At 39.3% G+C, this 13,376-nt stretch overlaps 1 protein-coding gene across 1 annotated transcript; it reads right to left on the bottom strand.

Annotated features, from left to right (window-relative positions):
• Positions 1 to 11,306: 11,306 nt before the first annotated feature.
• LOC132041614 (phosphoglycerate mutase-like protein AT74) lies at positions 11,307 to 13,365 on the bottom strand. Its single transcript, XM_059432312.1, has one exon. It carries the CDS (start codon positions 12,087 to 12,089, stop codon positions 11,529 to 11,531), a length of 561 nt encoding a protein of 186 aa, XP_059288295.1. The 5' UTR covers positions 12,090 to 13,365; the 3' UTR covers positions 11,307 to 11,528.
• Between the last annotated feature and the right edge of the window lie 11 nt (positions 13,366 to 13,376).

Here is a 13,376-nt window from a genome sequence, read left to right as displayed (position 1 = left end):
CCCACTTGTCCTTGCTAAATTATGACTTTGTTTATTTTTAATATTTTGCTAATTCAGGTTAAGGTACGTATGAGTGCCCAACTAGGGCACGTGTCGCGGCCTACGGAGTTGGGTCGTGACAAAAGTGGTATTCTAATTGGATTCTACTTAATGTGCATACAATGTTTAAGGAAATATTGATGCGGAAATATTAAGGGAGGTTAAGGGCAAATTTGAAAATAACCTTGGTTTGTGAGGAAAAAGATCATGTTTGGATTTTTCTTAAAATGTGTATGCCGGTTATGGAGGTTTGAATGGGGAAGCACGGAGAAGGCCTAAGGGCAAAATTGGAATTTTGAGAATTGGTTTCGGGGAATTACAAATAGGAATTTTGATCAATTGGGCTAAAAAAAAAAAAGGAAAATTAAGCCCAAAAGAGATGGGGTGGCCGGCCAAGAGGCCTTAGCCCAAGCCCATAATTAATTGTCCATGTGACAAATTTAAGAGGGCATGTTGTATATGTAGCTTTAAGTAGAAGCTTCAAGAAAATAAAATCAAGAGAGAGCAAGAACACTCAAAGGGCCATTCGGCCGTGAGCTCTTGGAAAAAAAAATTTGAGAGCTTGTCAACTTTGATCCTAAAATTTCTTTCTTCTTGGATTCTTACTAAGTTCAAGATCCTTTACAACTTGGTGTGGTTGGTTTGGAAGAAAGGAGGTTTGTTTCTTCAAATGGACAACTTACTCAAGTAAAGAAGATTGAAGAAAAAGGGGAAGTGATGCCGAAATTTCGGTAGCAGGATAGAAACCACGATTGAAATGTTAGCTTGCATGAATAGTAACTCGGTAAGGATGACCATTTGCGGATTTTTTGCGAAACGGGATTGAAGTTTTGGCAAGCGTGAAGGGCAAGAAAGGTATGTAAAGCTTACCTATTCTTTATTTGGCACGTCCTAGACCTATTAGGCCGAAAACGGAACCTTAGGGATAATTCCGCTCCCAGAAATTCGAGTTTGTTTTTGAATACTATTCATTCAGTACAATTGAACTATAATGCTTGTTTTTGCATATAAAAGTACCTAAACCTTCGTATCTTTCGCAAACGATTTTGAAACGCTTTGAAACCTTCATAGATAACCTTGCGGAGTCTAATGCTTATGATTTAAGTATGCCACCTCATTTGACCCGAGGTGGGTCCACTATTTCCAATTTTACCCTTTTGTGTTTATAACCTGTCTTCGAACGGTTTAAAAGGGAACGTTTTAACTACTCCTCTATTTGTTACTTAAAAATTGTTTTAAATAATCCGTCACGTCCTATGATGTGCTCTGATATGTACCCGAATCCGAACGTTCGTTCCGACATAACTTTCCGTGATGTCCGAAAGGTACGTACTATGATTCCGTCCGATTTCGTTACTTGATTTGCATTTCCTTATGCCTCATTGAGTCTCTGGAAATTTTTATGGTATTTTATTGCATTAGTTTCTCACTACTCCACTCGTGGATGCCTCAATATTTCCCACGGAGCCGGGCCGGATATGTTCTCAAGCGTATGTCTACTGCATTGTTCGCCGCGCCCGGTGTGAGGGGCGGTATGTACGTACATGGGTTGTGGTGTATGATGTGCCATGTACGCTTATGCCGATATCGGTGATTATGTTACGATGTGGCCATTTGGTATGTTCGATACGTTTCGGAGATATTCTCTACTCGAAGTATGATGTGTTTTGGCGCGGGACGAGGGAGCGCCTGCGCTCGTTCACCGAGTCCCATAGCGGGGCCGGCTTTTGCATATGTTTTCTGCATGCATTACGTATGATTTCTGGTACGCATTTTTGATCACCTATGCATCTCCATTGTTTTCCGCACATTCTGTTCTGATTTTAATTTTAGTTGTTACATGCTCTGCTTTACATATTCAGTACATTTTTCGTACTGACCCCCTTTCTTCGGGGGCTGCGTTTCGTGCCGCGCAGGTACAGACGACTGATTTGTGGACCCGTTGCTTAGGTTATCTGCTCAGCTGTTGAAGTGCTCCTTTGTCCGGAGCCCATATTTAGATATGAAATTTTACATATGTACGTATTTATTCTGGGTACGGCGGGGCCCTGTCCCGTCATATGATTATGTTTTGTTCTGTAGAGGTCTGTAGACATGTGATGTGGGTTCTGTATATGTGTCTCGTGAGATTTGCGTACGTTTAGAGTTATTTATGTTTTGTGACGGCCTTATCGGCCTTCGTGCGGCATGCCCACTTGTCCTTGCTAAATTATGACTTTGTTTATTTTTAATATTTTGCTAATTCAGGTTAAGGTACGTATGAGTGCCCAACTAGGGCACGTGTCGCGGCCTACGGAGTTGGGTCGTGACAAAAGTGGTATTCTAATTGGATTCTACTTAATGTGCATACAATGTTTAAGGAAATATTGATGCGGAAATATTAAGGGAGGTTAAGGGCAAATTTGAAAATAACCTTGGTTTGTGAGGAAAAAGATCATGTTTGGATTTTTCTTAAAATGTGTATGTCGGTTATGGAGGTTTGAATGGGGAAGCACCGGAGAAGGCCTAAGGGCAAAATTGGAATTTTGAGAATTGGTTTGAGGAATTACAAATAGGAATTTTGATCAATTGGGCTAAAAAAAAAAGGAAAATTAAGCCCAAAAGAGATGGGGTGGCCGGCCAAGAGGCCTTAGCCCAAGCCCATAATTAATTGTCCATGTGACAAATTTAAGAGGGCATGTTGTATATGTAGCTTTAAGTAGAAGCTTCAAAGAAAATAAAATCAAGAGAGAGCAAGAACACTCAAAAGGGCCATTCGGCCGTGAGCTCTTGGAAAAAAAAATTTGAGAGCTTGTCAACTTTGATCCTAAAAATTTCTTTCTTCTTGGATTCTTACTAAGTTCAAGATCCTTTACAACTTGGTGTGGTTGGTTTGGAAGAAAGGAGGTTTGTTTCTTCAAATGGACAACTTACTCAAGTAAAGAAGATTGAAGAAAAAGGGGAAGTGATGCCGAAATTTCGGTAGCCAGATAGAAACCACAGATTGAAATGTTAGCTTGCATGAATAGTAACTGGTAAGGATGACCATTTGCGAGATTTTTGGCGAAACGGGATTGAAGTTTTGGCAAGCGTGAAGGGCAAGAAAGGTATGTAAAGCTTACCTATTCTTTATTTGGCACGTCCTAGACCTATTAGGCCGAAAACGGAACCTTAGGGATAATTCCGCTCCCAGAAATTCGAGTTTGTTTTTGAATACTATTCATTCAGTACAATTGAACTATAATGCTTGTTTTTGCATATAAAAGTACCTAAACCTTCGTATCTTTCGCAAACGATTTTGAAACGCTTTGAAACCTTCATAGATAACCTTGCGGAGTCTAATGCTTATGATTTAAGTATGCCACCTCATTTGACCCGAGGTGGGTCCACTATTTCCAATTTTACCCTTTTGTGTTTATAACCTGTCTTCGAACGGTTTAAAAGGGAACGTTTTAACTACTCCTCTATTTGTTACTTAAAAATTGTTTTAAATAATCCGTCACGTCCTATGATGTGCTACGATATGTACCCGAATCCGAACGTTCGTTCCGACATAACTTTCTTTGTGATGTCCGAAAGGTACGTACTATGATTCCGTCCGATTTCGTTACTTGATTTGCATTTCCTTATGCCTCATTGAGTCTCTGAAATTTTTATGGTATTTTATTGCATTAGTTTCTCACTACTCCACTCGTGGATGCCTCAATATTTCCCACACCGAGCCGGGCCGGATATGTTCTCAAGCGTATGTCTCTGCATTGTTCGCCGCCCCCGTGAGGGGGGGTATGTACGTACATGGGTTGTGGTGTATGATGTGCCATGTACGCTTATGCCGATATCTCTGGCTGATTATGTTCGATGTGGCCATTTGGTATGTTACGATACGTTTCGGAGATATTCTCTACTACGAAGTATGATGTGTTTTGGCGCGGGACGGAAGGAGCGCCTGCTTTCGTTCACCGAGTCCCATAGCGGGGCCGGCTTTTGCATATGTTTTACGTACGCATTACGTATGATTTACGGTACGCATTTTTGATCACCTATGCATCTCCATTGTTTTCCGCACATTACGTTCGATTTTAATTTTAGTTGTTACATGCTCGCTTTACATATTCAAGACATTTTTCGTGCGACCCCCTTTCTTCGGGGCTGCGTTTCGTGCGCGCGGTACGGACGAGCGATTTGTGGACCCGTTGCTTAGGTTATATTCGCGTAGACCCCGAAGTGCTCCTTTGTCCTAGAGCCCATATTTAGATATGAAATTTTCTGTTGCATATGTACGTATTTATTACGGGTACGGCGGGGCCACCGTCCCGTCATATGATTATGTTTTGTTCGCAGAGGTACGTAGACATGTGATGTGGGTTACGTATATGTGTCTCGTGAGATTTGCGTACGTTTAGAGTTATTTATGTTTTGTGACGGCCTTATCGGCCTTCGTGCGGCATGCCCACTTGTCCTTGCTAAATTATGACTTTGTTTATTTTTAATATTTTGCTAATTCGAGTTAAGGTACGTATGAGTGCCCAACTAGGGCACGTGTCGCGGCCTACGGAGTTGGGTCGTGACAAAAGTGGTATTCTAATTGGATTCTACTTAATGTGCATACAATGTTTAAGGAAATATTGATGCGGAAATATTAAGGGAGGTTAAGGGCAAATTTGAAAATAACCTTGGTTTGTGAGGAAAAAGATCATGTTTGGATTTTTCTTAAAATGTGTATGTCGGTTATGGAGGTTTGAATGGGGAAGCACCGGAGAAGGCCTAAGGGCAAAATTGGAATTTTGAGAATTGGTTTCGGGAATTACAAATAGGAATTTTGATCAATTGGGCTAAAAAAAAAAGGAAAATTAAGCCCAAAAGAGATGGGGTGGCCGGCCAAGAGGCCTTGGCCAAGCCCATAATTAATTGTCCATGTGACAAATTTAAGAGGGCATGTTGTATATGTAGCTTTAAGTAGAAGCTTCAAGAAAATAAAATCAAGAGAGAGCAAGAACACTCAAAAGGGCCATTCGGCCGTGAGCTCTTGGAAAAAAAAATTTGAGAGCTTGTCAACTTTGATCCTAAAAATTTCTTTCTTCTTGGATTCTTACTAAGTTCAAGATCCTTTACAACTTGGTGTGGTTGGTTTGGAAGAAAGGAGGTTTGTTTCTTCAAATGGACAACTTACTCAAGTAAAGAAGATTGAAGAAAAAGGGAAGTGATGCCGAAATTTCGGTAGCCGATAGAAACCACGATTGAAATGTTAGCTTGCATGAATAGTAGCTCGGTAAGGATGACCATTTGCGGATTTTTGGCGAAACGGGATTGAAGTTTTGGCAAGCGTGAAGGGCAAGAAAGGTATGTAAAGCTTACCTATTCTTTATTTGGCACGTCCTAGACCTATTAGGCGAAAACGGAACCTTAGGGATAATTCCGCTCCCAGAAATTCGAGTTTGTTTTTGAATACTATTCATTCAGTACAATTGAACTATAATGCTTGTTTTTGCATATAAAAGTACCTAAACCTTCGTATCTTTCGCAAACGATTTTGAAACGCTTTGAAACCTTCATAGATAACCTTGCGGAGTCTAATGCTTATGATTTAAGTATGCCACCTCATTTGACCCGAGGTGGGTCCACTATTTCCAATTTTACCCTTTTGTGTTTATAACCTGTCTTCGAACGGTTTAAAAGGGAACGTTTTAACTACTCCTCTATTTGTTACTTAAAAATTGTTTTAAATAATCCGTCACGTCCTATGATGTGCTCTGATATGTACCCGAATCCGAACGTTCTGTTCCGACATAACCTGCTGTGATGTCCGAAAGGTACGTACTATGATTCCGTCCGATTTCGTTACTTGATTTGCATTTCCTTATGCCTCATTGAGTCTCTGGAAATTTTTATGGTATTTTATTGCATTAGTTTCTCACTACTCCACTCGTGGATGCCTCAATATTTCCCACCGAGCCGGGCAGGGATATGTTCTCAAGCGTATGTCTCGCATTGTTCGCCGCGCCCCGGTGTGAGGGGCGGTATGTACGTACATGGGTTGTGGTGTATGATGTGCCATGTACGCTTATGCGATATCTCACGATTATGTTCGATGTGGCCATTTGGTATGTTACGATGCGTTTCGGAGATATTCTCTACTCCGAAGTATGATGTGTTTTGGCGCGGGACAGAAGGGAGCGCCTCTGCTCTGTTCACCGAGTCCCATAGCGGGGCCGGCTTTTGCATATGTTTTCTGCATGCATTACGTATGATTTCTGGTACGCATTTTTGATCACCTATGCATCTCCATTGTTTTCCGCACATTAAATTCGATTTTAATTTTAGTTGTTACATGCTCTGCTTTACATATTCAGTACATTTTTCGTACTGACCCCCTTTCTTCGGGGGCTGCGTTTCGTGCCGCGCAGGTACAGACGACTGATTTGTGGACCCGTTGCTTAGGTTATCTGCTCAGCTGTTGAAGTGCTCCTTTGTCCGGAGCCCATATTTTGATATGAAATTTTCTGCTGCATATGTACGTATTTATTCTGGGTACGGCGGGGCCCTGTCCCGTCATATGATTATGTTTTGTTCTGTAGAGGTCTGTAGACATGTGATGTGGGTTCTGTATATGTGTCTCGTGAGATTTGCGTACGTTTAGAGTTATTTATGTTTTGTGACGGCCTTATCGGCCTTCGTGCGGCATGCCCACTTGTCCTTGCTAAATTATGACTTTGTTTATTTTTAATATTTTGCTAATTCAGGTTAAGGTACGTATGAGTGCCCAACTAGGGCACGTGTCGCGGCCTACGGAGTTGGGTCGTGACAACACCATCTCACCCGAAACCACCCCAAACCCGAAAACAACAACAACACATTCTTTTCCTTCCAATTTCATAAACTACACCGACAATCCACACTTTAACAACATTATTCTCATGAATACGAGAAACTACATACAATTCACGTTGGCCTCTAAAATAGCCCACAACAATTACAACTTCAACTTGAATCATTAAACTTTCATTTTCATCATAAATTCCACAACAACAACAACCAAAAATACTAAATAAAATTAGTTCAACATGCCTACACCAAATCGGCCCATATTCGACCCACAACATCCACATACAAATTCCATAATTTTCATCCATTTCTACACACTACAACAACACCCAAACATGCTAAATACAATTAATTCATCACTCCTACACCACACCACATGTACACGGCCACAACACAACACACACGACTACAACATCAACACCATACTTTCATGAATTTCATTCATTTCCACACTCTACAACATACACAAACCATGCATAACATATGAAAATGAAGATTAAACCTTACCTTCTTCACCCAACTTCTTCACTCGGCTAGGGTGGTGTTTTGCAAGAATAAGCGTTTTGCTTGTTCCAACAACTACTCCACGTTATAGAGGACCTTCCAATTGGTAGAAAAGCTAGAAGAAAATTATTTTTTGATCACTCTTTGAGGGCCTTCAAATTTTCGGTCCTATGGCCGAATGGCCTCTCTTTGTTGTTCTCCAAGTTTCTTGAATTTTCTAAGTGATGAAAATGATGAAGATGATTAATTAGTCATCACTTAACTACATATATTAAGCTTCCATGTGGGCCTTGGCCCACACCCCATGTGGCCGGCCACTTGGCCCTTATGTTTCATGATTTGCCAACTTTTCATAATTCATTTTTAACCCCAAATTTTTCTCAATATTCCATACCAATAAAATCATAAGCAACTTACGCCTTAAACAAAATCGTGGTTAAAAGTCTCCACCTCGTATCCCGGAATAGTCTTGTCCTTAACTTATCGCAGTTAGCTCGGATTGTCCCAATGTACAAAATGCGGGATATAACATCAATAGTGTCTTAATACCTTTTTCCATGATACTTATGATTGTATATTTTGCTATAACTATTGTCTCGTAGATACCCATTGGGTACCCAGTACTCAAGCTTACCATTGTTGTTTTTGATAGTATGTTAGGTAATGAAGAAGAGCAGGTTCGTAACGATCGTACGGAGTAGGTTGACTTGCTACTTTCCTGGCTTATTGGTGAGCCCACATGCTTGTTCGTGGAACTCCATCTATCTTTAAATTTTATTGCCTTTAGTTCCGGGTTGTGTTCCGAAGTTAGACTATTTTCTTATTTCTCTTAGAAGCTCCATAGATAGAGGTCAGTATTGTGGGTATTTGTTGAAGTCACTGTTTGACTTGGTGGGGCGTTTTTCCATGCTTAACAGATATTCGGAATTATGATTATTTACATCGCTTCGACTTTCCACTTATAACTGTCTTATTTTAGTTTAGCTTAAAATGTGTTGTTGAATATGAATTTGGGACAATTTGTTGTACCTCAACTTTGCTTGCGGTGCGGTTCCTTAGCATCAGATGCCTATTGAATCAGGGTTGAATTCGGGGCGTGACACCATCAAGTAAGTGCCAATTCCATGGTTCTTTATATGCATAAATTGAACATTTCCTTTCAGTATCAGTATCTTATCATTTCGTTTCATAATTCCTTGATTAATTTGAAGGAGTTCCTGAAGTCTTGGATCCAGGTTGCTGTAGGTTTGTTGAAAACTAGTACAACCATATGTTGAAAGACTTACAAGTTCTTATCATGGGTTCTTTTGAGATGGTTATTTGTACCTTATACGACAAGGATCTTTTTAATCTTCTTGGCTTGGTGCCTTGCCAAGCAGCGATTTTGGGCCTGGGTTGACATCTCTATATTCAAATTTTCTTAGACAAGCATGCCTCTATTTTTTGCTCAATCTGAGAACCTTTTTATTCATCAGTCTCTTCCCTTGTATTGGATGTGCATGCTAGTTCTAACCTTGTACATGAGATGATTTTGCTTAGGTACTTGTGATCCTTGAGTTTTTATTTTCTCACGTAATAAATTCATTTACTTGATTGTATGATAGATTAATGTGACCATATATGATCGGGATATAATAAGGAAAAGTGTTGTTCTTGGTTCAGTGAAACAGTGCCGGTACTTGTTGAAAACTCATGTTCTGGCCCTATTAGTAGATCCGATTTTTGAGTCTTTTGGGTTTTCTTTTCTTAAATTGACTTGGTTAATTAATCGATAAGCCGACTGATAACCGTTGCCGAACCAACCGATCTCTTGATGGTTAGGTTAGCAAATTAGTACATTTAAAATCTAATAACCGATAAGCTAAACCGTTAAGCCCAAATATCCAACCGAACCGCCCGATAAGCGCCCTAATTTACTAGGAGGGGGAAGAATAGGATTTTGTGGACTAGCAACAGAATTTAAGCCCCAGTATTGAGCTTGTGCTTCAAAAACTTCCTCCTGTACCCCGACAATCTTGTATGCTTGCATCAAAGTTCTTGGTTATTGTACCCTCACAGACTTGTTCAGTTCTGGTTTTATCCCTCCTAAGAAACAATCGATAGCATTTTCATTTGATAAATTCACTACAGTCAATAGTCTGTGAAACTCAGCCGATACTCCTTGACATTGCCGGTCTAGTTTAGATTCTTCAATGCCTCCATAGTGTCCTCAAACCCTTCAACAAATCTCTCATTCAAAGCCAATACATACTTAGTCCAAGTAGGATCGACAGCTGAGTTTAGATCTCATATAAGACCTATGAAACACAATTGCTTCCCCTTCCAGATGAATAGAAATCACCATCACTCTTTGATCAAATGGAACCTCATCCATAGAAAAGAATTGGTCCACTTTGTAACAAATTTCTCAAATCATGGCTAGAAAATCTTTGAGTGAAGAACCTACCAGTAGGTATGACACCATTGTGAGTTTCTCTGTTTCGAAATTCATGTTGAAATTCGACTGAACAAGCCTTGTCATTCGATGATTCACCTCTTCCTGGCTCCTTTTCATTTCCCTTGAGGTTCATATGGCTAATGGCCTCCTTGATATCGATCAATTCCTTGTCAGTCTATGAGTTGTGATCGTTCATACTGGTCATCCCCTCCATCAACTTCTGTAAATGTTCTTGAATCTGCAACAACATATCCTCCATTTCCTCAGCTGGTGTATCTTGATTCTTTATTCTGGTCATAGTTTCATTGTCGAAGGTCGATAGCTCTAACACCAATTGATGCACAAATGCAATTGACAAATGAGATCACCTCTAGGAGCAGAGCTTAAAGAAAAGGAATGTTAATCCAATGACTCAATCTGACAGATTAGCTATAGAGAAGAATATAGAAAAGAGAGAAGAGAGTATTATTTTCGTGAATAGATCAAATGTATATTTACATTGTATTTATAGACTTCTAATGAAAGAATGAATGCAAGAATCTATCCTGTTATTCCACCGCACAAGTAACAAGTCCAGTAACTAACTTCCAAACTAACTCGTTAACTGCCATAACTAACTTGACATGTTAGCTGCCAGCTCAGCTCAACTAATTGGCATTTTCCTTCTTACATCATATCGCAGCCTGCAGCTCGCGATTGCGAAGCTCTATTTCAGCTTCAGTTCCAACAATTTTTCAAGGTTGTCCAAGGCGGTCATCTTCAGCTTCCAACTCCTGGTCCTCCCTCCTATGTAGCAGTGTCTGATATGTCAATGATGTCTCCAAGGTCATTAATCCAAGCACTTGTAACCCTTTAGCTTGGCTATGAGTGAAAGGGTCTTGAGGGTGTGACATAAGCATAGAGTGATCTGGTGCAGTACGACCAAAGTAATGCATGCAATGCTCCCCCACATGCGTTTTTCCTTTTCAAGCCGGTTCTTCAATGAAGTTATAATGGTTATGTTAACATCGACCACGCAATTGCGAGTAACTTGGCATGGAGAAGCTAAGTCATATTCCCCAATTTTTCACAACACCAGCAAAATTTTGCCCCGATAAACTAAGATAGATGGCAAATGAATTTTTTGGAACACGTTATCTGCACTGTATATATTTTTTCAAACAAAGTTGTTAAAGGGTAGAGTACTTTTCAAGATCGGAGTACACTTCATGGATTTATTGGGATGTCAAGAACAATTTCGCAAAAAGTTAATCGAAAGGGGGATCGTACGAATTTTGAAGGCTCTGATTTCTTACTATCCGGCATCAACCACATAAAAAGATCAAAGGGATCCACAGACAAGCAGAAAAGAAAAAGTCGCTCCATATAGCTTTTGCAGAGTTAGGGGATATGAAGTCCTATAGAAGTGGTGAAAGAACAAGACAAGATCCATGTGGTTTGAGTGGTGTTTTGAGGAAATCTCATGTTCTTTATGTTGGTTTCAGTTTTAGAAGTTCCTTGCCAAAACAAATCCACAGTTTGCTCATGATATAAAGACAATTGATTAAAATTTACAATCAGCTCTTTAGTTGATGTTACTGATATTGAATGCAACAAAATCAAACAAATGCTCTATGCCCCCAAAAGTGGACTACCGCATGAAAGTCAAATGGATGTTACGACTACCTCTGTAAATAACCAAATTAATTACTCATATAGACTACATGATGTAAGGAATCAGAACAAGTGCACCAAAAGCAGCACTAAACTAGTCGGAGAAGTTTGATTTCACTTCATCATAATCATCATCATCTGAATTAGCTAGATGGTCAAAGAAAGCATCAAGGTACCAAGAGCATTTGTCGTTCCATGAACTCCTGCTAGCATGAGCTCGCCATTTTTGGTCTGAAATCATTTCAGGGGATAGTCCCCATTCTAGCATCTCTTCTTCAGTATGGTGGACCGCTAAGCTGTATTCTCCACCAAGCCCTAATTGTATAACTCGAAATTCACAATTTCCTAAATTGTTTAGATACTCAAATTGCTCAACCGTCCACTTGAACCACTTCATCAGAAAGACACGACTAGCTAGACCATGGGATATAATCACAAGATTCAAATCGTCATTACGGTCATGGTGGAGTCTGTTCATATCAATGTCCCTCCAAAGAGATTCAAGGAAACCTGCACCAGAAAAAGTCGGATTAGCAATTGGATTCAACTTGCTCCTACAAAATATGCAAATTAAAACATTTTCACAGAACCATATTAATGAAGAAAATATCTCAAATGAAACCCTAATGCAATAGAAAACTGATTGAAGAACCATTAAATTCCAAATAATTAATCTACTGACTATTTTTCTTCAATTAGATTTTGATTTACCACCTAAAGAATGTAGATTTCAGGTACTTATACACGCACACTTCGTGGTATTTTTATTCACCTTTTTAAAGGCTTCCAAGCTGGTTGTACAGCTCTAGCTAGCTCAAAAATCTGTAAAGCTATCTAGGCCATTTACATCATTTTCATTAAACAAAAAGGTACTAGAGCAATTAAAGATTTAAAGGTCATCTTTTCTCGGGTCATCAGTACCCCTTCAAGTAAAGGTAGTACTATTATGCACAAGAGAACTACAAAAATCTGACAAGAGCATGATATAAATAGTGCAGAAATGCAATATACACATATCTGAGCATCATTTACGTTGTAAAATATATGAGGACTGCGAAACAAATTAAGACGTGCATTTCCCTGTAGTTTCTTGTGCTTCTTGAAAAATGTGAAATGTAGAAAGCTTGATCATTCAGCTATAATGCTTTTCATCAAATACTGGCCACAATTTAAACATCTTAAAGCTGACAAACTTCTACATCATTCTAATATTGCAATGAAAAAGTAAGTTATCTTCAATAAATAGTTTGAGAGAGGTGAACATCAACAAACGTGGATGACTGGAGGGAGAAGTTGAGAAATGCAGGAAATGGAGAACATCTTCTGTCTATGTTACTCAAGGAATAGCTCGGCAAGATTGTTTATTTATAGTCATCCTTCAGAATTTCATCTCTAGAAAAAGTCTTCAAACTCCCCCAACCCTATCCAAAAGATGGAGAAAGTCTTTTTACCTTTACTATAATTGGCACCGGAAATCCTACGAATAAATAGAATAAGGATTACTATATATTGATGCTTGACAAAGAGTAATGTGTGAGACAAACAAGGACTACTAGGGAGAGAAGAAAGAGGCACACTTTGCCACTACTGGTTAGTAATATCTAGTATCTTGGATGACATTAGCCATCTAATGGATGCAAAATTTAAGGAATAGTGTGCTTTCAATCACAAGAAAAAGTTTGAGATAAATATATACACAATTGTAAGACGAGGACAAGGTAAATTTGGTGGCAAATAGATATGCTAGCAAACTTCAATGATAATTGTGAATGCCGGACAGGATAATGTTTTAGGTATGGACTCAATGGAATTGTTACTTTCAAAAAATGTTGCTTCAAATCAAAGAAAGGTCTATTTTCCATGTAGTTCATCAGTCAAACCAACAATTCTCTTCAAAAGCACTAGAAAGTCTCTTCGGGATGGAAAGACTTTCGTGAACAGA

The sequence above is a fragment of the Lycium ferocissimum genome, unplaced genomic scaffold (assembly GCF_029784015.1).
Source record: "Lycium ferocissimum isolate CSIRO_LF1 unplaced genomic scaffold, AGI_CSIRO_Lferr_CH_V1 ctg10932, whole genome shotgun sequence".
NCBI lineage: Eukaryota > Viridiplantae > Streptophyta > Magnoliopsida > Solanales > Solanaceae > Lycium > Lycium ferocissimum.
The sequence above is the reverse complement of the archived record's forward strand: the minus strand, read 5'-3'. Positions and strand labels throughout refer to the sequence as shown.

Bases quoted from the DNA above. Each gene is read 5' to 3' on its own strand.
- LOC132041614 (XM_059432312.1), bottom strand. From the start codon at position 12,089: ATGGTTCTTCAATCAGTTTTCTATTGCATTAGGGTTTCATTTGAGATA.